Source organism: Thunnus albacares, chromosome 1, assembly GCF_914725855.1.
Source record: "Thunnus albacares chromosome 1, fThuAlb1.1, whole genome shotgun sequence".
NCBI classification, from domain to species: Eukaryota; Metazoa; Chordata; class Actinopteri; order Scombriformes; family Scombridae; genus Thunnus; species Thunnus albacares.
Window position 1 is genome coordinate 28,065,236 of NC_058106.1, and position 26,487 is coordinate 28,091,722.

General features: G+C 38.6%; 2 protein-coding genes across 3 annotated transcripts; one reads left to right on the top strand and one right to left on the bottom strand.

Moving 5' to 3' along the window:
* Nucleotides 1-462: 462 nt before the first annotated feature.
* Nucleotides 463-16,366, bottom strand: rbms1a (RNA binding motif, single stranded interacting protein 1a). The gene is made up of 14 exons (XM_044352882.1): nucleotides 15,848-16,366; nucleotides 13,980-14,122; nucleotides 11,229-11,287; nucleotides 9,816-9,907; nucleotides 8,503-8,660; nucleotides 7,995-8,074; nucleotides 7,778-7,878; nucleotides 7,566-7,615; nucleotides 7,380-7,470; nucleotides 5,403-5,453; nucleotides 4,445-4,546; nucleotides 4,189-4,257; nucleotides 3,875-3,949; nucleotides 463-2,609 (listed from the first exon to the last, which is right to left on the bottom strand). The coding sequence occupies exons 1-13, from the start codon at nucleotides 15,896-15,898 to the stop codon at nucleotides 3,881-3,883; spliced, it is 1,116 nt and encodes a 371-aa protein (XP_044208817.1). The 5' UTR covers nucleotides 15,899-16,366; the 3' UTR covers nucleotides 463-2,609; nucleotides 3,875-3,880.
* A 4,295-nt stretch (nucleotides 16,367-20,661) lies between these two features.
* Nucleotides 20,662-25,683, top strand: psmd14 (proteasome 26S subunit, non-ATPase 14). Of its 2 annotated transcripts, none has more exons than XM_044352894.1 (11): nucleotides 20,662-20,769; nucleotides 22,221-22,276; nucleotides 22,752-22,823; nucleotides 22,928-23,047; nucleotides 23,215-23,285; nucleotides 23,502-23,652; nucleotides 23,810-23,917; nucleotides 24,221-24,295; nucleotides 24,383-24,508; nucleotides 25,086-25,148; nucleotides 25,509-25,683. In XM_044352894.1, exons 2-11 carry the CDS (start codon nucleotides 22,229-22,231, stop codon nucleotides 25,605-25,607), a joined length of 933 nt encoding a protein of 310 aa, XP_044208829.1. In that variant the 5' UTR covers nucleotides 20,662-20,769; nucleotides 22,221-22,228; the 3' UTR covers nucleotides 25,608-25,683. The 2 variants fall into 2 exon arrangements, with proteins under 2 accessions (XP_044208829.1, XP_044208838.1); XM_044352903.1 differs by having other exon boundaries at nucleotides 20,670-20,769; nucleotides 22,218-22,276.
* Nucleotides 25,684-26,487: the final 804 nt, after the last annotated feature.

The following is a 26,487-nucleotide window of genomic DNA, read 5'->3' on the forward strand; positions in this document are numbered from 1 at the left end:
GGGTGACATTTTCCTTCATAACCATGAATACAACCACTGTTACTGTGAGTCCATCCCAGATACTGTACACCACCCTGCTGCTGCAAATGCTCACCAGAGCACCAACTGTGCATCAATCTGCGGCTAAAAATAGTCCCCAAAAATGCACTATTTACTATTGTTTGATTAACATTTGTTACAGTAACAGTGCCCAGCTGTTTCAGAAGAATTTAGCCTTTTAAAAAAAATGAAACATATTTGTGTCAGATTGAATGGGCTTGAGGCTGAGAGGAAGTCGGAAAGTAATGTGAGAGACAGATGAACACATTGACGGTTTTGATCCTTTTCATGGCGTTTGATGACAATAAGACAAATATAGAATAACACCAGAGTTAACTTCAAAACTTACCAGAACAAAAATGTGGAATAGCAAGAGTCAGAAACGAGATGATCAAGGCCAATTAAACAGACCAGAGTCTTATCTGAGAAAGAGAAGAGCCTTTTATTCATCACTGTTTCAAATGTTTTCAAAGGAGAGAGCAAGGAGAAGGTTGTTTGAGAATCAGTTGAAGGTGACAGGGGGAAGCAATGAGGATAACATGTACAAGATTTTTTTTTTTTTTTTTTTTTTTTTTTTTGCATTTTTACATTTTTTTCCAGCAATAAATGTTCAGAATGTGAAAGCACCTGCAGTATTTTCACATTGTGAACATTTACTGTGACAGTACTGTTGATCAGGTAAAGCACTGCGACCTTACAGCTTCGACCATTTTTCTTGTCTCAGAGTAGTTTAAAGTTCTTACATCATAAATCTTCAATGTAAGGAAGAAAAAAAGCAAAGCAAACAATAAAAAACTCACTTATTTTTCACTTTTGGCCCTGGATGTATATAATTTACAAATTTAGTTTTTAACCACCCAACCTTTGAATCACATACTGTCAGCCACGGCCCATCCATCAGGCATCTTCTATCCAATTCTAATTGCGGTTTTAAATTGAATACTTCTGTTTAAGTACTTCATATGTAATTGCTGCCTTTATTTTGCAGTAGGCAATATTTGAGAGATACTTTTTCACTCCAAATTGGCATGTGCAGTATTAAGCTGCTGTATAACCATCTGACCAAACACGTAGCTATATCCTAGTCTTATTTTTGGAGAGCTTTACAGTAGCAGTTTAACCCCAGGATAGTGACTTTTAGCCTTTTATTTAAAGGAAAAATAGAAAAGGTAAGGGACAGTGGTGTATCATCTAAGATCTGGCTAGAAAGGCAGAAAAAAAAATCACCAAATAAATGCATGTAGACTGCATTCATTTGTTCAAGCACGTTGTAAACCCAACTATTTTAAGGAGAAGCTAGTCGTTGTCTTACTTTGAATCTCTACAATGGAGCATCAAAACTAAACAACACTCATCATCTTGAGAGAAAAAAAAACAACAAACAAACACACTAGAACAGAAGCAATGACAAATAAAGATGAGGCAAAGCACAATGTTTCTTTGAAAATCAGGAAGAGAAATGCTGCATGTGGGAGACAAACGGTAGAAGTCCTATTTAGCCAGCTCCTGAGCGTGGCTTTTGTTCTGTTACGTCCACTCTGGTGCAAAGGGCTTTACCTGCAAACCCCACAACACCAGCAGACTCAGAACCATGAGGTAGATCACTGGTCAAACTGACCACAAGAGAAAAAAACAAAAAAAACAAAAAAACAACAACAACCCTCCTAAAAGATGCCCATTCTGTGAAAACTTGTAATTTCATAAAAGTACGGCTCTTGTTACATGTCATTTCTGGAGTTTAAAAAAGGAAACGGGGGAGGGGGTGGGGGGGAAGAATTGCCTTGCTCTGAGTTTGTCACCGTTCTTTTTTTCTCAGTATTGCAGTGGGACTCTCATTGTCTTTATTGCCACCAGAAGACTAGATAGCGAAACACTCCATGATTTCACACACACGTTTGATCAATCAGATAGAAATATGACACCTGATCAAGTTCAATGAAGAAATGTTGGAGAAATGTTTGATGTGACGTAAGGAAGGCACCTTTTCCAATAATAAATTCATTAATTCCTAATGAAATGGTCACCTGTATCAGCTGTCAAGTGCAGTTGAACACCAATTGATTTTGTAAGCTACTCTGTGACAGCTGTGGAAACCAAAAATGAAGCTTTTCTGAAACTTTAAACTTCAGTGCAAACAAGGTTTTGCAAGGGTTTTTCATATATCACAAATGAAGTAACTATAAAATCACAGAAACCTTGAAGGGGGGAAAATATCTCAATCTCATGCATTTTAATATCACATCATACTGGGGATGATGGGGAGTGGGGGGCATGGGGGGGGGGGTCTGGAAAGGGGTGGGAGGGTCCTCTGGCTTTTATTTGAGAATCCTTGAAAAAAGAGAAAAAGAAGAGCATGTTGTTTCTTATCAAAATAAATCTTGTTTTTTTTTTCTGTGATTAGCCAACTGCTTGAGTCCATTTACACTGTCCTCATTTTCCCACCACAAACATCGGGGCTGTGCAAAAAAGTTCATGTGTCTGGTCCAATCAAAGAAGGCCGTGACTGTTATCACTGTGATGTCATCAGCAACGCCGCACCTGCCTTCTGGCTCACAGAGTGGTAATCTAGCCTAAAGATAAAAACACAGCAAGCAGAAGCATTGATACAGAGAGCAACATTAGGGTTGTATTATCTCTGACCAACTCAGTGCAGTGCATTTTTTTTTAATGAAAGAGAGTCATATGGTCTTAATAACATTTAGATTATTAAAGTTTTTATTCCACTTCTTTAAGAAATCCCTGGTGTGTCTGATTAATGCACCCTTTATGAAGGTTTATTTAGTTATAACTTATTTCTGTTGCATTTGTGTGTTTCCTTCCATCGGTGTGAATGTGTACATGATGTGCGTCAGGTGTGTGTGTGTGTGTGTGTGCGTGCAAACAGGTGTGTGTCAGGAGAACAAGGAGGTGAGTGGTACCTCGCTGCCGGCTCCTGCAGGTGATTAGCTTTTCTTGGGTTGGCAGCTGGTTATATAAGCTTTAACCTTGTTTTCTTGGTTTTGGTTTCGTTGATTACCTTCCTAGTTAGATTTGTTTTTATTTGTTTTGTTGGCCTTTTCCTGCCCTGAAGTTATGTTTAAGCTCCAGAAGTTGTAAATAAATTCACCTTCATTACAGTCAGCGGTCTGTCTCTGCAGCTGCTTGGGACTTGAGGAATATGGGGCCTTTTTATGTTGTGTCTTGGCTACCCCTAGATGGGGTATTACACTAATTTATATGTATTAATGATTAAAAAATAATTCACTAATGTTTCATACATCAGTTATAATCCATCAATAAGAACAACTTTTGGGTTGCCAGGTTGTAAAAAAAAAAATTCTTTTGGCTGGTGTTTATCCTCCTCCAGCATGATGCATGTTTTGTCTTTGTAGCTTTAGTTCATCAACACCGCTCCAATGGATCATTTCACCACTAAACTGGAGAGCATCTGAACTGAAATCAATTTTTAAAAAACATAACAATATTTACTACAGCAGACCTGACAGAGTATTATAAAAAAAACCCTTTAATTTATACTAGCAGACTCGATGGGTTATTTAAGTAGAAAACCCATGAGCATTTATTTATATTTATAACAACATTATAACCATAATACAGCCAAAAGGATTTTCCATAATGTGGTAACCCCAAAATTGTTCTCATTAATGTCTCATAACTATATCTACAATCTATAAAGCCTTAATAAAGCAATTACTTACAATGTATAAACCCTTAATAACAGATGCCAGATTAGAAAGTGGTACCATGACTTCAATTACGAGTCAATAAAGTTGCTAAAACAAACAACCTGCCCTCATTTAAGTCAGCTGGCCTTCACTCAGAAACTGGAGCGTACCTGTGATTACTTGCTGAGTTGACTGTAAGGAGACGAGTTGTTGGAAGAATCCACTTGCTGCTGTGTGCCATTTTCCTGAAAAGCAAAACGTTATAATGACCACCATCACTTTGTTTGCACTGCAATAATTGATAGTTTTAGAGGATGAAACACACCAGAAGCAACTAAAGGTCCCAAGTTTTTTTGGTGCATTGTAATTAAAAAGAATTACTGTTTTTTTTTACTGTAAGATACATCACAGTTAAATGGACACCAGGTAGAAGCTCAGTGTTTTGGATGAAGAGTTGAATGAGATGATTCTACTATAAACTTACAGCTGCTGCCTGCATGGGAGGATACTGAGGCATGTAAGCTCCTTGGACACCAGGATTGGCGGCAATATACTGTGAAACAGGAAAAAAAACAAACAAAATTCTATAATCACATTGTCTGGCCTTTCCTTACATACATGTTGTGCTAAACATAATCATCACCCTACTACAAATAGCTGAAACTAGTATTCTATCATAATATTCTATATCATATGATTACTGCTGTGCGTGATGTAGGATATCCCAGAATTCAACTCACCGCTCCAGTGTTTCCCAATGACAGCTGGCCCATCTGCTGAGTAATCATGGCTGTGGGGTGCAATGACATGGAGGGATCCACAGAGGGAGACATCACAGGAGCCTGCAATATAAGGCAGCCGGGTTGTTTTTTTGTTGTTTTTTTTTTTTAAAACCACGAATCACATGATAGTTGTACAAATTTAATCAACTAATTCTGATACAACATGAATGTAACATGAAGGCTGCAACCACAGTGGCAAGCAGTTGTGAGTATAAATAGAGCTGTTGTTTAAAACCTTGTATACAAGACAGAACTGAAAGCTTATCTTGGAAAAAGTGTGGTTTTGATGTTTTGCTGCAGTAACTTTGTGATAATATGTTAATCTAGGGTGATATATAAAGTATTTTAAGCGCCTGTGTTACATTAAGTGATGAAAATAAGTAGAAAGTATAACATTGTCGGCTTTAGCCTGTTTTCAGATGCGGTATATTTCTTTTAAACATGACGCCTTTAGGGAATAGACCATTTCCTAGTAACAAGTGGGGGAAGGGGCAGATCAGCAGAGACACTTGTTCCACTGGAAACCATCTGTTGGAAGAGTCAAAGAGTCACAAGACTGTCTCTGCTTCAGGCATTTCCTGCTGGATCCAGAGAGAGGGAGGGAGGTAGGAGGGGGGGGGGTTGTGGTTGAATGTCTTTTTAGTTGTTCCATTTCTCTCTCACACACTCAAACACACATACACACTTGCAATATGTAAATACACCGAGGCACGTTTTTGCAGAACTCATCTCAGCTCCTTCTCCTACATTTGGGGAAGTTTTGGACGTTGTTAGTTTAACTGTGTCAGCAAAAGTAACACTCTGAGCTCAGGGCTTTAGCTGTAGCATTGCCACACGCCCATTTCCTGTACACAGAATAGGAGGTGGCATATAAGTATATGAGAGAAAAAAAAAGGCAGGGCTGTTGCTCTCTTACCGGGTGTTGCATGATATATGGTTGATGCGCCACCCAAGAATGACTCTGTACCTGATGAAAAGTCAGACAGGAAGGGAAAGGCAGACAGGAGACAGATGGAAAGAGAGAAAGAGTCATTTATTTACTTCAATTACACTTTTATGTTACAAACTAACTTCACATCTGCAATAAGCATTTTTTTTTTTACAAGGATGTTTTCAGTCTGGAGTGGATGTTGCAACAACATCCACTCATCCATCCTTCCATCATTTCATCTATCCGTTTTGAAGCCACTTATCCTGGTCAGAGACTCTGGTTAACCATGACAGCCGAAACATATTTAAAGCCCTCAGCATGTCAGATGGTATTTCTGTCTTTTTTAGCAGCACTTTAGAAGTTCTTCTTCTACATCTCAACGATATTCCAAGTGGGTCAATCATTCCCAACCCTTTTGCACAACCTGGGAGGTCGTCTCTCTATCTCCTGAGGTGCTGAATGGTTCTCCAGAACCTCCTTGATGCCGTCAAGAAAGTCAGTCTGGTAGCTTTTAACAAGCATGTTCCAGACTCAGGTTCTTGTTTATGTAACTATACTAGCTGTGGCCATTTTGGCTTGTTTCTCCACTGAGAGTCACACCTAAGCCAACCTGGCCTTCTTCAGCTTGACAGGTTCCCACACCACTGGTGCCCACCAGAGGGCTCTTGGGCTGCCAACCTTCTCAGCACAGTTCTTTTTAGCCACTGCCACAATCCTCAAGGCAAAGGTTGGGCGCAATGCTCATTGGGCAAGTTGCAGAGCTTGGGAAGATGAAAGTGTTGTGGACATTGGCAGCAGAGGCAATGTGTTGGGATGTGGGGGACAGGCTGGTGCAGTTACTTCTACATACAGCATTACCTCTGGAGCCAAACCTCCGTCAGAATCCAGGCAGTTGTGGTAAAAAAACTCACTCCCAGTGGATGAGAAGGCTATTTGGATGTGACTGCTAGACCCAGTCTGATTGCCTAAATTCAGACTATTACACCTTCTTGGAGACAAAGTGAGTCAGGTACTTGAGAGAAAGCATCACCTTCTAACTACATAATCTTACTTGGAGACTTCAGGGCTCATGCTGGCATTGAGTGAGGCACCTGAATGAGAATGGGCTCACCCATCTGATTGAAAAGCTTTATTAGATGTGAACACTATTTATGGATTGGCACAAAAAGCTCCTTATTCAAACACAGGGAAGCTCATAAGAGTTCATAGTGTTCAATTTCTCTTGGAAAATTGCACAAAGAGAACGGCTGAGTTATGACTTTGAACTTATTACCAACTCCCCACATGACGGGAATGTGCCAAACAGGCCTGGTAGACCCAAACATGTAGTGGGTTTATCTGGAGACCATCTGGCAGCAGACTCTGTTCAAAACCTCTATTGTGTGTTGCAACCCTGCTGAACAACAACCCTCAGATCAGAGTCATCCCTCATGGGCAAATTACTTTCAAGCCACGGATTTTGTCAGTGGTCGGAAGTGTTTTGGTGCACATAAACTGATGAATCAAAACTTGTGAATGAAATATTAAGCAACAGTGAGCAAGAGTGCAATTCAGAGAAAGGGTGACTCAGAGAAGATGGCTGTACTTTCTGTAAAAGGGATTTTTTTTTTACAACTACAACCCAATGAACCCATAAACTTACGCTCATATTGCTGATTGACCCAGTCCTTTAAACACTGAAAATTTCAAATTATCTCCCACTGCCACATGGAGCTGCCAATATCTGAGGTGGCCAAGGGCAGTTTCAACACTTATTCTTGCATCTATAGCACCTGTGCAACCCACACATGAGCAAAAATACACCCTAACGCACATATGCATGTACATTTCATAACCTCACACGCAACTTAAAGGGGAAGAGAGAGACAGTGAGTGAGAGAGAGAAAGAGATAGATCATTTAAATTCAGTTCTCGCGTTTGGGCATGTTTATAGCAGCACATTAAAGGGATCTTCCGCAGTACCTGGTAAGCAGAGACTGGAGACATGTAGGGAGACATTGCAGGCTGCACAGTCATTATCCTGTTGGTCACTGGATACGGAGAGGGATAATACCTGGACAACAGAGAGTATTTCAAAATACAGTTCAAGATTTATGAGGCTAGCAAAAATGTAAATGATGTCATGACCAGTTGTTATCTTTGGCCTACCCATTCTGTATAGCTGCTGAGGAGGGGTCATAGGTAAGAGTCATGGCACCCTACGGGGAGGAAATACATAATATGGAATCAAATATTTCGAACATACTGCTATTGAGCACCTACTTGGATAATAATTGAAAATATCGCTGAAAATCATCACTTCTCTCTCATATGAAAAAGAAAATAGTTTACATTATGTGAGATATTAAGTGGATACATACTAGTCTGAGATCCCCTGTCTGTCCATTGGGAAGAAATCCACTGTGAGCATGTTTCTTCCTTTGACTGTCTGCAAACTTACACAGCAAGGGCTGAGAAGGAGCTGGGGGCAAAGCAATAGGAATGGTTAGTAACCGACATATTAATGATTATTTTCATCACCGCCTCCGCAGTTTTTATTGGAAGGAAAGTGTATAGAAAGGTGAAATTCTTTCCTACCCAGAGCTCCAGAGGCAATCTTGATAAATTTCCCATTAAAGTGTGAGATCACTGCGTTACACTGCTCTGTTGTGTCCATCCTAACATGAGAGAGGATAAAACAATAAAACATGACTCATCAACAAGGCGCACAGAGAGACAATCTACAGCACAACTTCTAACTCAAAGTGGTATTGTTAGAGATATTGCAAATTGGAAGAACTCATAGACTCTTTGACTGTCAAGCTCACAGATGCAACTGTGAATGCAGTTTTGGTTGCCGTAAAACTGCTAAAAAAACTCTGCTTTCACTCAACATGTTTTAGTAAAGATGAACACATTTTTGTTCACCAATTACTCTGTTGCAACAGAGGCTACAATGTCATTTCTGAGAACCTGTTTGAGTTGTAATTTGGAGTTACTTTATAATACTTATATTAACAATCACAGATTCGGGATGCTTATTGTTTAAGTGTGATTCAGATGAGAATAAACGAGCGCTCCTTTTTGTCATTTCTCTGCGACTGACCTGGCGAAGCCCACGCCTCGGCTGTTGCCGCTGTAGTCTCGGAGGATCCGCGTAGAGACGACTTGTCCGAAAGGCTGCAGCATGTTTTCCAACTCTTTCTCATCCACAGACAGAGGCAAGTTGGAAATATACAGATTTGTGGGGTCTTGCTCCTGTTGCTGCTCAGATAAAAGAAGATGGAGAGGAAGAAGTCAATTGAATATGATGTGTGTTATTTTAATTTTCATATGTGGCATCTGAACTGAGAGAGAGGCACATCTGTAAATACAAACATCAGGCAAATATGCACTGAACAACAGATAAAGGCAGTATCTCTATTATTTCTCCTGACCAATGAAATGCCTGAAAACAACAAAAACTATTTTTCTCTGTTACAAAACTTGCTAGTCTTTGTGAACCAGAGTTTGAGACTCAGCTTAAGTATGGTTAAGGGTCATAGAAAGACATTTGATTAAACAAACATCAATAAGCTCTCTTGCACAAACACATGACCACACATACACACACACACACACACTGAAACACACTTCATCTGTATTGTGTAGCAGCTCAGCGCCTCTATGGCCTTCCCTAGAAACAGCAGGAGAGCATTGTAGCCTAGCTACCATAACACACAAACTGCACTCTGCCGTGTTTGTTCCAAACAGAGCTGCTACATGTGGGTCTCCAGAGAGCAACCCTGCATCAATGAACTCTAACCCATGAATTTAAGCACAGAAACACTGGCCGGGCCGAGAAAGGGAAGGACCTGAAACTGAAATGTTATGATCTAGAGAATTTCCGCTTCTGATTATGAAACAAATCACACATATGATGCATAGATATCCTGTCTGTCAGCTAAAAGTATTTTAGAAAGATGAAAAACTGGTATATTGTTTGGTATTCACAGAGAGAAGATAAAGGATGCTGCTTTCGTACTACAATGCAGATATGCAAACATCAGTATGCATTCATGGTAATCGTTAACACTCAGTGACATAGTGATAATACTGGTAAGAATCTGTACTATCTATACAGTATAAGATGATGTGTTACTGTGTGAGCTGGTGGTCCTGTGTGTAACGTGTCAGGCTGACTGACAGGTTATTTGGCAGAGCGAGACTTGACATCTGGTTTCTACAGTGAAAGTAAATGGGGTCACGGGAAGAACAGCTTGTCAGCTGAGGTCATGTGACCAGTCTAATGTCATCCTCTAACACACACTGGACATATGCACGCATTACAGAAGCACAACCTCATAGAGATGTTCACACACACACACGCACATGCACGCACACACACACGCACAAAACACATGCCTGCACCAAACTCACCTTGGCCATCTGGGCCTGAATGCCGCTGGTTTTCAGAGCATGTACTGCCTTTAAAGCAGCCGCTGGGCTGTCAAAGTCCACAAAGCCGTAACCTGTGGTTGGTAGAGCAGTATTTACATGAATGGCACTCAATGAGAAGCACAAACACCTATTGTACATTTTGTACCAACAGTATTATTCAGGGATGGCTACAGTAATATGTACTGATATTTATTGTTTATTACTGTAAACATATCAAGATATTTTTTTAAAATGATGAATCATGATACACAATTTAGTTGTTTTAATTCAAACTACAAAACAAACAAACTACAAATTCTAAAAGGAACAAACCAGTGTTTGCGTGTATAAACCCCTTATACTGTATGACAAAAATATGTATACTTGCTGCTTGTTCACTATTTTGGAAAGCATACAATCGTGTAGAGCTGCAACAATTATTCAATTTATCCGTTGGTTGCCAACTATTAAATTAAATTATGTTAATCGATTGATTGTTTGGAGTCATTCTTTAAAATGTCCAAATTCTCTGATTCCAGCCTCTCAAATGGTTTCTATGACAGTAAACCCAATATCTTTGAGTTGTGGACTGTTTGTTGGGACAAAAAAGAAGACATCCTGGGCTTTGAGAAACAGTGATGACATTTTTCACCACTTTAGAAATTTTGTGGACCAAACAAGTAATTGAATAATCGAGAAAACAATCCAACAGATTCATCGATAATGAAAATAATGGTTAGCTGAAGCCTTACAATTGTGTTTCTGTTTTTTGAATGTGTTCTTCCATCATCCAGTCAGTCACTGGTTTCCGTTCATTTCCATAAAACGAATGGTGAGAAAATCCACTTTGAGAGGCTCTAAATCTTCCTGAGTTAGGTTATCCGTCATAATCTGCTTTTGTTTTTGTCAAATTGAAATTATCATTGCATTGTGATGCACTACAGACTTTGCAAATGTTTCCATGCTTTCAGCTGCACTGCAGTACCACGCAACGGCATCACCGCTTTGACAAAATAAAAGCAGACACATTTACTGTTCATGGTCACTGTGATGGATTACCCAACTCCAACAAGTATCAAGTTGCTGCAAATAGATTTTCATATGCTATGGAAATGAATGGAAACCAGTAGCTGCCATTGAAGTTATGGAAAACACGTCCAAACATATAAAACAACATGGTATTCTTTGGAAAATCATTTGAACTCATATAAAGTGCACAAACAAATTGTGGCTAAAACATGGAAAAACACTGGTATGATACAACAACTATAACAGGTGATTCAGCATAGTTTAACTAACAACAGGATAATATGTTCCAGCTAAGTTGCAGCAGTTAAGCTATTGCTAAAATCTACTTTTTTATATTGTCAAGCCCAGATCGGTGACTGCTGGCGAGTGAATGACCTTACTGACCTTTACATTTGTTGGTGGTCTTGTCCAGGATTGCCTTTGCTGACTGAATCTTGCCATACCTGTGCACACAACAACATGTCACTTACTGTCAAAGATCGGTCTTTGAGAATTATGAATCAGCAGCTAAGACTTGTGAAAACGTCTCCTCATTGGCCTGGATTACTCTGTATGTGTTATTAATGCCAGTCAAATATGTATATATATATATATATATATCTCTTTGTAGGAGACATTTGTCGAGAGACTACCTTCACTTATGACAGATTAAAATGAACATACAGGCAGAAAAGATGAATTAATAGAAATAATAACCAACACTGATATTCATGGAGATAACTGGTGATTTTAGAGGCACATACTGTACATCACTACTCTTCCTACGTGTTTCCAAACACTATTAATCCAATTTCAATGTATCAGGCTTTGCTCGATCGCCGACTTTATGCTCAAGTTGAACTGTGTGGTACGAGCTGCGAGCTGCTATCTGAGCACACACACCATACAGACTAAATGCCTAGCTGACATCACCATTCAGACCTTGTTGCTATGAAAAGCGCTTTCATTTCTGCTTTGTGCTGGCAAACACCATTGGGAACATGAACAAAACACAAGCAAACAGGACACAAACAGCTGCTGCTGCCGCTGGTTACATGGGTGAATGCCTCCCTCCATATGCTTGTGATTCAGAGGGAAAGAGAGGAGACAAAACTCCACTAATTATGGCATCTACCACACTAACCACTCAGACTGTAGCCTATAGTATCAAGTATCGAACATGTTCACTGGGCTGCTTAACATGACTGATTTTTTTCTTTTTGGAAAACAATCATTTTTACAGTCTGCTTCACATACCTCAGTTGAGCTATGTCTTTTCCATGTGTGAGTCTGTTTATATGGTGGTTGGAGCATTTTATGAGTCAGTGTACACTATGGCTAAACCAATGTGTGTTTTTGAATGCCAATATTGACATTTTTGCACTGAAAATGCAAATTTCAATTTATTTTTTTTTATCTGTAATCTGTAGCCATTTAAATGCAAAATATTTCCCTTTATTCAGTTGCTTTTTTTCCCCAAAAGCCTCTTATTGTCAAGATGTAAACCCTTAAAGGAAGAGTTTTGGGAAATATGCTTATTCACTTTCTTGCCGAGAGTTAGATAAGAAGATCGATACCACCCTCATACATGAGAGAGGGGTGAAGAGACGAGGTATGGGCAGCGAGCCCAGTATTTTTATTTGTATCTGTATTTGTTGAGGCAGCAAAATAATTTGTATTTGTATTTCAATATAAGTGGAAATAGATGTAACAATCCTGTTTTTGTTTCTATTACACTTCTAATTATAGGATATTAAAGTGTTAAAATAAGTGTTCTTCAATAAACTACTTTGCAAAGGAAGATTCCCACACTGGGTCTCAAACTTCGGTCTCCCAAACCACAGACAACTGCGCTGACCACACAACCAAAGCTCAGCTCTGCCAGACCCACAGACCTGAAGCTACTTATACATTCTTGACACAGAGACAGACAGCAGAGCGGAGCAGAGGAGAGAGACGGGGATGGCAAAGGAAACGAGCCCTGAGCTGCATGCTGTTATTTGACATGTCTTTTTTTTTCTTCCTGAAAACAAATCATTTAAAAAATATTTGTATGAAATAAGTATTCATAAAAACCCATTACTTCTTCTTTTCTGAATACTGTATTCGGATTCGGCTCCACCCCTAGAAGAGACGCTGTGCTGCTGTCTGAAGAGTCGCTGACTGAGATTACTCTGAGCAGCGTGTATGGGAATAAATTACAGTATAATAGATTTGTGTATATTTCTTGCTGCATTACTCGCTGCTGCACAGCGCTGCTGTTGCACCATGCTGCTCTGTCTTGTCTGTCCATGCGTCGGCAGTGTCCTTTTTTCGCGCCACAGCGTTATCAGTTATGAATTTTTCACCACATGAGAAAATGGACATGTAACATGAGAGCGTGTGAAAAGTGTCAATTGCATGAGTCTCACGGTCAATGCGTGAGAGCTGGCAGCTCTGAAATTTCCTAAAAGCAAAACTATTTTTATTAAAGGACCACTGTGTAAGATTTAGTGGTATCTAACAGAACGGACTTGGCAGAAAAGGAATATAATATTCACAAGTATGTTTTAATTGGTGTATAGTCCCATGAAAATAATAATCGTGTTTTCGTTACCTTAGAATGAGCCATTTATATCTACATAGGGAGCAGGTCCCCTTCCATGGAGGCCACCATTTTGCACCGCCATGTTTCTACAGTAACCCAGAACGGACAAACTAAATACTGGCTCTAGAGAGGGCCTTTCGTGAACCACCGCCGTAGGTTCTCCTACACGCTTGGAAGGGGAAGGGGAGGGGAATACAGTTGGTTGTAATCTGCACCCTCACTGCTAGATGCCACTAAATCCTGCACACTCGTCCTTTAAAGCAATATTTACTTTACAAAACTGAATACAACCACTGAAAAATTAGGTTAACTTATATGTGCAACTAAAATTTCATAGGCAGTTTTACAGACTGAATTTGTTGTATTTATGTAATATGTTATGTACAATATGTATGTTTGTATGCATGTACAGTATGTACCTGTGGTCAAGGAGACACCTTCATTAAATCAGAGTGGAATGACATTGCTATGCGATATCTAAAGCCCGCTATTGGCCCTCAACAGCAAACAAGCGTATCAGTCACAAAAAATTGGTGTGCACACACATTAGCATACTCGTGTGTACTCACTGGTGACAGAGTTTGACCAGGTCCAGGTCTGTAGTAGCAGGGGGCAGGCCACGGATGTAGAGGTTGGTTTTGCTGAGCTGCTCCAGGCCTGTGCTGCTGCTGTTGCTGCTGCTGCTGGGACTGGACGGAGTCATGGGGTAGGACTGCACACAGGAAACCCACTGTTAGGAAGCGTATGGGAGCTAGATAATCTAATTTAAACCCAAGTCAACAGTGATCACAAGAGCATTTCATCTGCGCGAACTGAAAATGCAGAAACGCACAGAAAAGGGCACATTAAGATTTTGTTATTTCATGCTACATTAAAAATCAGTATTGTAATTGGATCTTTTCTCCATTGTGACCCCCCTAAGACAACATCAGGATCTTATAGTCAGAGGTAGGTTTGACCTTAAAGCTCCTGCCTGGATCCGTGTCCAGCAATATACCAGACAATATACCACAGACTATATTAAAATCATATATTCTTGAATGTGGGCCTTTGAGAATCACAATGTGATTTAATCTGTGTTCATGTCTTACATCCTGTTTATCACAAACCTACAGTTTTCTTCATACTCGCGAGCCAAACCACGCAGCACTGCCCTGCAAAGCATTTCCTTCCCCTTACTCATTCATTAAAATAGCTCCCAGCCACCCCAAACCCTCTCTAGATCAGATCAAAGACAAAGCATGGCAGAATCACACCATCTGTCCATAACCAAAGGACAATCCACTCCAAGAGCCAAAGAACATGGATACAACTATAGCCATGCCAAAAAAGAAACACTGAGATATTCTTACACAGTCATGTGATGGTTAAACGTTCATAGCAGCTATTTTTCTTTTTCAGATGCGGAATTGATCGCTGTGGCAGGAACATCTGTTAGGCCTGTTATGTCTTCAAGTAGAGGCCTTACATTTTTGTTGGTATGCAATTACCACACTAACTTTTTTTTTTTTTGAGACCATCAAGGGTTCACATAAGGCCTCCGAGACAGTGCGCCATAAGAGGGCAGCTCCAGTGGTACATTTCACAGAGGCATCATCACCTTATAGCTGACTAAATCAGTGTCACACCTACACTCTGAAAACTCAATGACTGCTTCCCTGCAGGATTTCATATGTGGCTGGTTTCATATTCCTGTGCTCAAAGTAATATACAGCACCTCCTGATGATTAAATATCAAAATTTAATCTAAAAAGGTGAATATTTTGGGTCTTATGGGATGCAGGCTCAAAACTGAAGCCACAATTCACTTCATCCGACACTGGGCTCACATTTCCATCATCAGAGGTTATAAAAACAGCCTCCTCTTGCCTCTGTGCCCGCTTCCTATTTCCATCTTCCATCTAAATCAAAAGATATGATGGTAAGCAAAGGGGGATCCGGCCTTCAATTACCTTTTTGTTCACCTGAGAGGTCAAAATGAAGGATGCACTCCAGCACACCGACTTACATTATTACACAGAGCTCTCTGGAGTCACCCAGAATGCATTAACCTATAAAATGGACTACAATAACCGTCGTGCATATTGACCAGAGTGGGTGAGTGACTGGGCAAACAAGGTTATATGGACATAATGATTAAACTCTCCGGTTGTAGAGCTATAGGTCAGCAGCTGGTTTCATCTCTCCATGTAGCCTATCAGAGAATCAGCTTCCCGTTTGACAAGTCGGCTGAAAGCAGTGGGTCTATTTTTTTAATCTAATTTAATTCATTTGGTATTAAACATGCATTATATCCTATTTGAAAGCCCAATGTCATATGTGGCTGCTATTATTCAGCCTATCTTAAAGAAAAGACTGTTTAATCAAATGCTGCCTCAAGTGAGAGCGAAAAGTAGCCAGAAAAAAAAAAAAACAATGTATGTGTATTTTGGCCTACCTGCTTACGATTGGCTGTCTTCAGCGGGTTGCCTGTGTTTGCAAAAATCATCCTGGAGGTTACAGATATTATTTTATTTCCTAATTAGATCCCCCACCAAAAAATAAAAAAATATCGCAACGCAGAGCCACTATAGAGACGGAACCCAAGCGGTGTATGAAGCCTATAAAATAAGCAGTCGGTTTAAAACATCCGCATACTGAACGGGCTGGTTATCAGTAATAAAGTCTGAAATGTAATGTCCTCGGTCCTGCATAGACTGACACATCTATACAGTTAGATGCAAACCAGGCGATGGACCAACCCTCCGGTCCGGTTCATTGATCTACGACGTCCTGGTGCAGACCGCTCGGCAGTCCCACCTACTACAGACCAAACCATCTCCGCCTCTGCAGGGTGTTTGACATCAAATGAACTGCGTGGCCGCCTCGCAAAAACTCACATAGGCCGTTTGTTTTTCGTGACAAAGGCTCGTGGGGACGCGTGTTGTCTGTGGCTCGATTTATAAATGCGTACAAAGTGTTTTGGGGTTTGATTTGCAGGCGCACAATCAGTCGGGCTGAACGCTCGCCGCCTTTCATGTTGTTGTCGTCCGCACATACCAAGCATTCTTCACCCCCACCTCCTCCAACCACACACACACACACACACACACACACTCTCACACACACACACACACACACACACACACACACACACACAAATAGAGTCGTATTTCCATCACTTCAGAGGACATTACATTGACTTACATTCATTTCCTGGAGACTTATCCTAACCTTAACTATAACCACCGCGTGCCTAACCCTAACCTTAAAATAACCCTAAATTAATCTTAACTTTAAACCGTATCTTCACCCTAAAATTAATGATTTGCATTAAGGGGACTTGCTTTTTGTCCCCATAAGGGAGGCGAGTCCCCACAACATGAGGAATACCTGGTACACACACACATGCACACACACACACACACACCCTCTTCCTCTTCCTACCCTTCCCCCCATCCAACACACTACATGTCAGAGAATCAGGATGCAATGAAATATACGCAGGGACTGGCCTGGGCTGGAGGTCACAATCTCCCTATAAACCCAACTATGTGAAAACCAGGATTAATAAACAAGAACAGAATATTTGGAAATAACATTAATCTTTACACGCATTAATCATTTTATTTTGTTAAATGCAGCCTGTGACCTCTATATGGCACCATATGTAGATCATGTGACATAAAGGTTTAATGGCAGAAACAAAATATTGACTCCTTCATAAACTTATAAATCAAGAGACTCATTCTTTTTTTTGCCACCTTTGAGTGCATTCACAGCATTCATATGATTAATCTGCTTATATGCAGTTTGTAAAAGTGTAAACTAAGCATTTTCACATATGGCGCACAAATAACTCACCGCCACTGATGTAGTTGGAGAAAAAAAAAAAAGAGGAACTGTAGATTTCTAGCTTCTGTTCATGGGCTCTCAACTGCTTAAAAGAATTTTTGAGATGCTGTGGTTTGTTATTGATGCTCTAAAATGTCGAGCACGCCTCTTCCAACACTTTTGATCTCTTGTGTTTAACCTCAAGCACCCTTAATGTTTGTCATACAGGGGCCTAAATAAAGCTTTTAATTGTTGCACTCAAAGTGAGGAAACAGCCTGCTTCATTATCAATATAATCAATCAAAAGTCATATGAAACCAGCTCTATTCTTTTCTTATGATTTATATTTTATTAGTATTTTTAACACAATACAGACAAAACCATGAATAACAAATATCAATAACCTCTTTACAAAAGACAAACAAAACAAAATAAAGGTATTCTCTTATTCTCACTCTGACAAAAAAAACACACAAACCTGTATGACGGGTAAAGAATAGACCAAACCCGCTCTATTCTTTACCCGTCGTACAGGTTTGAGTGTTTTTGTCAGAGGTCCCCAACATTTTTGGGGGACTTTGGGAGTTTTAGCGACTTGGAGTTTACACACCACAATTGCAGTTGATATTTGTAGGCTGATTACTGTATTTTTGTATGTTTGGACTTATATTTGACTACTTTTGGGCCAACAAAAAAACCCAAAATGGACAGACATCTGAAGTGGACAAATAGGTAGAGATGCAGCAGGGAAAGCTTCAGTTAAGACAACGCAAAGTACATTTATGGTCCCAGATATGTTGTCTGAGTACACATTTGCCTTTCACTTTTATCTAATTACACTCATTTTATATTCACATACAAAACACTTGAAAGCTCAAAGCGGTGCTTACCACCAGCAGCCGTCCCGCTGCAGGTCATGCTGGAGATTTATAAAGCGAAGCTAAATCCAAATCCCATCAGGGTGTAGGGAAGCTCTTAAAGCATCACATTTCTCTCCCTTATTTCCTCTGCTGCTGGGATTAAGGTTTCATGCTGGTGTCATGTTACAAGCTACTTCTGATGTTCCTTGAAAAGTCCGATCATTCCTATCCGAAGAATCAGCAGCAGTATAGATGATTTCCTGCGCTTGTTACCAAGTTGAGTACTTATTCTTTACTATGAAGTATGTTGCAAAATGGCCATTTAGTGACAGGTGAAGTTTTATACAGGGTTTATATGTAAATAAACTATATTTTACAAAATAAAGCACTCTATATAATACATTTGCATCGTCCTACTTAAACCTGCTCTGCTTCAAATGAGTGAAATATCCAATATGTCAATTGATCTGCAGCCTTTGGTTCATTTATCAATCAATCCATTGTTTGTTCGGGTGATTTATCAAAGAGCTGTTGGAGCAACAACATGAATAGGTTTTGAATTGAGTATCTGGAAAACTGTCAACCAATCACAAGCAGAGCTGAATTTCAATGAGATAACCCAGTCAGCAATAATGATTCAGCAAACAGTAAACTCTGTCTACTTAGAAGGAAAATTAATGGCTGTTTGTTTCTGGTATTGTCTTGAGTCTGATCAAGTTATTGCTTGCATCAGACCCTTTAATGGTGGATGTGAACCTGCTAAAATGTCATTATAGGACATTGTCCAATTGGGAAATGTTGACTTATGCCACTAAATTTAGAAACAACGTTCATTATATATATATGTATATTTACTTATGGGTGTCATTCAGTCTGTATCTCAAGGGTCATAGAAACTATCCTATCATAAGGAAGCACATCCTGGTAAGATTGCTGAGTTTATTGAACTGTGTTGAGGTAGCAGGAGGTCCAGCGGGTGTGGAGAAGGAGGGACTGAGGAATGTGGATGATTATCTGCTCCTTCCTCATCCACTGAGGAATTCTAAGGAATTTGAAAGTCCCGGGGCCGACCTCAGCTCACCAGCAGACCTGTCCAGGGAGGGCAGTTTAGCCAGCGACACTGCTGGGTGGACTGTATGAGTTGTTCTGCTGGATGGCAACTTGCTGGCTAGAATACATGAAACCAAACAGAGAAGCTTTTTCACAAGCCCCGCTGATGGTGTGGTTTGGCTCGGGGTTTGTGGCTCCTCGGGGAATACTGAAATGCTTGCAAGTTGAAATATGAGAAACCGCACAAACATCACAGCAGTTTTTATTCTTTTCACTTTTAGAAGAGAGACGCTGTATACTACTCTCAGTTTTGTCTTTTATCAGTGTGAGTCTGGCATAGTGGAAATAGAGTTGAGGGAGAACCTTTACACGCCAAGCTAAATAAATTGAAACTTAGAGCCAAATATCACAATTAAATGAAATGTTTCACCACCAGTTTCCAAATCTACCTTGACCTAAATATCAATAGAAAAGCACTTTATACATGGCACATGCTGTATATGATGTTGTTTTTATTCAATACATACACACTGTTTACAGTGGGTACAAACATTAAACCATTTATTACCATTTATAGACTCTAAAAATAAACAAATAAGCAACCATAAACCTAAAACATAAACATACAACTATGTGGACATAGGAAACTACATGTTATCTTTCCAAGGAAAAAAATATCAAGACAAAATGTTATCAGAAGACTAAAAAACACAAACTATTATTATTCTAAAAGTTGAAACCTTGGGTTAAATTTCAGTTACAAAGCAAGTTACATTTAACGTAAAAGTATTTTGACTTTGTAGAAGCATATTTTATTTTAAATAGCCTATTCTGCTGTTAAAATTCCAGATGTTACACAGCTCAAAAAACTTTTATGAAGTAGTTAAAGTCGTTATTCCTATAGATTTCAAATAGAATCAGGAAATTGTGAATTAGGAAATTGTTGAGGGGTTTTTTAGGGAGTTTTTCGTTATTCAAATCGAGGGTCTAAGGATAGAGGATGTTGTACTGCTGTACAGATTGTAAAGCCCCCTAAGGAAATTTGTGATTTATGATATTGGGCTATACAAATAAAATCGACTTGACTTGGCCTAGTATAATCTTACTGTAGATAAAATATAGCCTGCTATAGACTTTTTTCAATAGGGTAAAACATAAACTATATAGGCTACTGTATATGCTGCAGTGAGCAGATATATGCCTGTGACATATACATCTACATTGGTACAATAGCAGCCCATCAGGTGAATATCTACAAATGTATTATTATTATTATTATTGTTATTATTATTATTATTATTATTATTATTATTATTATTATTATTATTATTATTATTATTATTATTATTATTATTATTATTATTATTATTATTATTATTATTATTAGTTGTTATAGTAGTAATGGTAGTAGTAGTAGTTAGTGTATCAGCAGTAGTAGTGGTATTTGTGATTCTGACGCCCCCATGTGTCTCGATTTTAGAATTACCAACCGGGCGACGGTAAATGTCGTCATGAGTGCGACGGAAGTAGTTTTTTCTAAAAAGACAATTCTGGCTGATTCATTGCAGGCAGTCGGTCTGTTTCGACTATACACAGAAAAAAAACTCTCCGGAACACCCGAAAGGTTTGACAACAGGTAAATAAAATCAAAGCTTTACAAACAGCTAGTATCCTTCATAAAATACGGCGAGATGGAATCCGTGATAATTAATTTGTTGCTGCTTTTCTGGTACGAGATGATTGAGGCTAAGTTAGCATGATCAAGCTAACAGCATGCTAACGCCTTAAACAAAAAAACTATTTAGTTAATGAACCCAGCGATTTAATGTCACTTAATGTTAAATGTACCTGTCATTATAGCCAACAACACAACAAATGATCATCTGAAGCAAAGATCGATGTGAAGTTATCGGGATGTTTGCTGTGTTTACGTGACTAGGGGAAAAGTAGCTAACTGAAGCTAAATAGCTAACGTTAACTTCATTTTACTATTCGGGTGCTTAAATAGACTTATAACGTTAATGTTCTAAATTAAAATAATATCTGACACATAATTAACATAGCTAATGCTACATGTACTTTATTTCAACTTAGAAGTAGATCAGCATTTACCTAGATCCAGATTTTTACCATTATTGTTGTCATTATTATCGTTATTGTTATTATTATTTTAATGAACCTGTGTATATTTATTGAAAAATAGCTGGTACAGGATATAAATCCTCCACACCAGACTCTTACAACTCTAAACAAACCCTATAACAAAATAATACAATAAACGTAGTTCAAAATAACAATAATTCCACAATGAATCACAAATCAACATTATAATTATATAAAATATCCTTTTTTTGACCAGAATTTATCCAGTCTATTTTTTTAAAAGAGTTTACTGAAGGAGTCCGCACTGCATCCTCTGAAGCTGGTTCCATGTTTTTACTGCACAAAGTGTGAAGAAGTTCGTCCTCTTCTCAGAGGAACACTTTAGTGGGTATAATTTTAGAGTTCCCACTTATTAGAGTTCCAGCTTATTAGACCTCAATCATGTCTCCTGTATACTAGAATTGGTAATTGTAATTTTCTTAACCTCTTCGCATATGACATTTCTTTCAGACGTGGAATTTATTTAGTAGCCCTTCTCTGAACCACCCTCTCAAATTGGAAAAAGGCCAATACACCTGTTAGCTGTTGGCTGGAGAGATGAATTAAAGCAAATCCTCTACAAAAACATAATGTTTAAATCTAACATACCACTTAATGACATAGATATTTTTTTAATGTTTATCTTAAAGGAAATATTTTGACATCTATTGAGCTAAATGGCCTAGCAAATGTATATTTGTAAACCTTTAAGTTGACGTCTCAACAAATGAAATCCTCACTGGAGCTCCATTTAAAAAAAAAAAAAAAAAAAAAAGTAAAAACCTTGATTTACTAGGTTTTATACTGTATGCATTTTGAACTAGATTTGTTAATATCTGATCTTGAAAAGGACATATAAATAATTGTGTTTTTCTTATATCTGATTAATAGTCCTCTTAATTTTAAGGAAATGGTAATGACTTATTTTTGTATAATTGTCAACAGATCCTGAGATGGACCGACTGTTGAGGCTCGGAGGTGGAATGCCGGGGCTTGGTCAGGTAACAACAAGTTTAAATTGTCTATAGATGGTGAACATAAATAATGTTGTTGTTGTTTTTTTAATGGATATGGCCTTAATTTAAACAACCATTTCCAAATTTTTCTCTAAGAAATCATTATCCAAACCTTATGGTTTGGTGGTTCTACCTGAAAGTTTCTACCTGGTGGGATCCTTGATTGCAATATCAACATGTCCACTATTTCACACTTTATGTAAATAAGATCAGTTTCAACCTCCATAATTTTATTCTCAGATGTGAGTGCAGTTTCACATCTTGAGATACAAATCTGAAGTTGCATAAAGTCTAAATGTAAAATACCACATGAATAAAGGATACAAAGTTACAATACAACATACTTTCACATTATGTATATCAAAATACTAATCAGTATTTTGACTGCACTAATTGATCTGAGAAATGACAGTACTTTAAAGACCTGAACAGACAAATAAACTCTGCTTTGACTCCTCAGGGCCCCCCGACAGACGCACCTGCTGTGGACACAGCCGAGCAGGTTTACATCTCTTCCTTGGCACTGCTCAAGGTAACACACACACTCCAGTTGCAATATGAGTCTTTCAAAGTAATTTTTGTGTTTTTCAGTAATGTTTCTGGGACTTCTCACTCATGTATTTGCTCTTGTTTCAGATGTTGAAGCACGGGCGTGCTGGTGTACCGATGGAGGTCATGGGGCTGATGCTCGGAGAATTTGTTGATGACTACACAGTGCGAGTGATTGATGTGTTTGCCATGCCCCAGTCAGGAACAGTACGTACTCTTCAATATCAAGATTGTGCATCATGATGAATCTGCTACAGAAAATACCTAATTTTGATATGTAGTCAGATAATAAATGCCAGGTATCTCTGATGTTGATAGCTTTACAAGAAAGTGTGTGGTGCTAAATTTTGTCTCAACCATTTGTTGTTTCACAGGGTGTGAGTGTTGAAGCAGTGGACCCCGTGTTCCAGGCCAAGATGTTGGACATGCTGAAGCAGACTGGCAGGTAAAACTGTCTAAAAATCACAATATTTAAAATATTCCCTTGCTGAATGTTTACCTACACTGATAAATAAATGATCGGAGCATGATTTAGAAAATGTTTATTCTACTGCATTTCAAGTTAACCAATGACATAAGCATAAACTCAGGGATGAGTAGTTTAAAAAAAAAAAAAAAGACATAAACATGTTTGCTGTCCTCCACCAATGCTGCTGATCAGGCCTGAGATGGTGGTGGGCTGGTACCACAGTCACCCTGGTTTTGGCTGTTGGTTGTCTGGGGTGGACATCAACACACAGCAGAGCTTTGAGGCCCTGTCAGAGAGAGCCGTCGCTGTGGTGGTCGATCCCATTCAGAGTGTCAAAGGAAAGGTAAGGAAGTATGGCTGCTGCATGAAAAACCTTTTTAAATCAGTAACTTTCATTTTAAGTGCATTAAATGTGAATGTTTTATTAAATGTGAATTCCAGGTGAAGTAGAATTAAGTTTTCAGTAATCTGGTTTTATGTGCGGTCTCTGTCTTCTACAGGTTGTTATTGATGCCTTCAGATTGATCAACGCCAACATGATGGTTTTGGGTCATGAGCCAAGACAAACCACATCTAACCTGGGTCATCTGAACAAGCCCTCAATCCAGGTAACACATCATACATGGCACTTGTCATCTCCTTCAGTCTGAATTTGAAATATCCCCCATATTTGAACCACAAATGTGTGCAATATTTATTCATTTTAATGCAACTTAATTTTGTTTTCCCGCCAAAGATCCAAACATGATCACATCACAATAAATTACATCTTTCATTTGGCATGTCTATATGTATAATATGTATGTGTGGTATTACTTCACTCAATCAGACTTTATTTGTATAGCATTTTTCATACAAATACAATGTAACACAAAGTGCTTTACACTTCATGTACTTAACTCATTTTTCAGGCTCTGATTCATGGACTTAATAGGCACTACTACTCCATCACCATCAATTACAGGAAAAACGAGCTGGAGCAAAAGGTTTGAACCTTCCTTCTTTAGAAAATAATTTTTCTAATTATAGTTTTTTAATAGAACATGAGAACCATGACTGTCATTATTCTTTAGATGCTGTTGAACTTACATAAGAAGAGCTGGATGGAGGGCCTGACCCTGCAGGACTACAGTGAGCACTGCAAGCTCAATGAGACCATCGTCAAGGAAATGCTGGAGCTTGCTAAGAACTACAATAAGGTACACCTTCAGACCTCGTCCCTTTTTTTTTTTTTTTTCACCTCAGTGGAAAAATCATTTTATTGATTTTCTTTAAAAACCTGAAATTGCCTTAAAGCAATGACAAATTGAACAAAATTCTTGTGTGCATTACTTCATAATTACAGTTAAGATAAGTGAATTGGATTTAAATATGAATGTTAGCTGGAATAACCTTTTTATAATAAAGTATTTAAGTATTATTATCTTAGTATAGACTTTAAAAACGGTTAACACAGAGATGATGACACAGTTGTTGTCACCTAGAAAATCATTGACAGAAGATCAGTGAGCTACTTCCTGCTGTGTGGGTGTTGAGCACACCACCCTCGAGTTTGTTAATACTCGTTGACTCTCATCATACTAATGCTGGTGCTTGACAGGTGCGCACAAGCCTGCTGTATTCTTGGGGCTTTGCAATTTCTAAAAAGTGAATACAGAATTGGTCTGAACGATGCAAACTGCAAAAAGCGCTACACACGTATAAATATGCACAGAGCGTGGCGCTGTGAGGTGTGTTCCTCCGCAATACTGAGACGCTGTCGTGTTTCCACCTCAGGCTGTTGAAGAAGAGGACAAAATGACACCAGAGCAACTGGCAATCAAGAACGTTGGAAAACAGGTAACGAGTAAAATTTAAAGCTTCAGATAAAAAAATTTTGTGTCCTGATTTTTTTTTTATTTTTATAACAAAATGCTACATCAAGGTCAGTGTCTTTGACTGGTGTTGATTAAAGGTAAAGAAAGAGAATGCCAAGATTTGGAGAGACTGAGCAGATATGTTAATACAAGCAGAGAATTTATAGATCAGGTTACTTTGTCATTAAAGTTTCCTTTTTGCATGACTGACATTTGTTGAAACCAGTTGTCAAAACAGAATTTGTATTTCCTAAAAACATCTTTATCATGAATCACATCTCATTGCTGACATTTCCTTTTTTTTTTCTTCCCTTTTCCTTCTCTGTTCGTCTCTCTCTTGTAGGATCCCAAGAGGCACTTGGAGGAGCATGTAGATGTTTTAATGACATCCAACATTGTTCAGTGCCTAGCTGCCATGTTGGACACTGTAGTTTTCCAGTGATGGCCTTGTGTGTATAACTGTTAATATTGAAACCCCTGTTTTCTTTTATATAAAATAAATGTATGTATGAAATGAAGACATTGACTTGTGTCTGTTTGGAGTTGGACAGCATGGATGATGCCTTATTTTACTATCCAGTGGTGCATTTAAATTTGTTCCTGTTGGTACCAAAGTATTGTTTTTCTATATTTTTGTATTTCATTTCTTTTCTTTTGTCAATATTTCAGACTTATGTGTCATTAACATATCAGTTTTATTACAGAATTTATCCAGTGTCGTACTACAACAAACAAAGTCAGACTACCTTATTTTGTTTTTTCTTCTTCTTAGTTATGATAGAGTCAAAATCTAACGTATGGCAGTTTATTTAAAGGTGGAATACAAAACTGCATCAATGCAGTCTCATGGTATATTTATGTAATACCATTCCTAACCACTGGATGGTGCAAGAGTTGAAAGTTAAATGGACAAATGAAAGTTATGATCAAGATGGAATACATCAAATTGCTGTAAATATTTCCTGCTCAAACAAGGCTTGGCTGTTTCACTTGCAGTTGACGTCACTTTAAGATTTGAAAGCACATTTTTTCTGCCTAGTTATTGTTCCATAGTGCGAGAACCATAGTTTAAGAGACCTTTTGAGATTATTTGCCAGTATTGTGGGGTTTTCGTGATGCAACAGTTGACAAAGCATGCTGCAGTGGTAAATGGCACTAAATTGCGTGCCAAGATGTAGACAAACTTTCATGTCCTATTTATAGTGTATTGCAGAACTATTACTCTTTAAAACCACAATATATTTCCACAGAGCTGTCATCTGTCTCCTACGTCTGTGGTTACAAAAAATTAGGATCCCTTCCCCTTTTATTTGTCATAAATG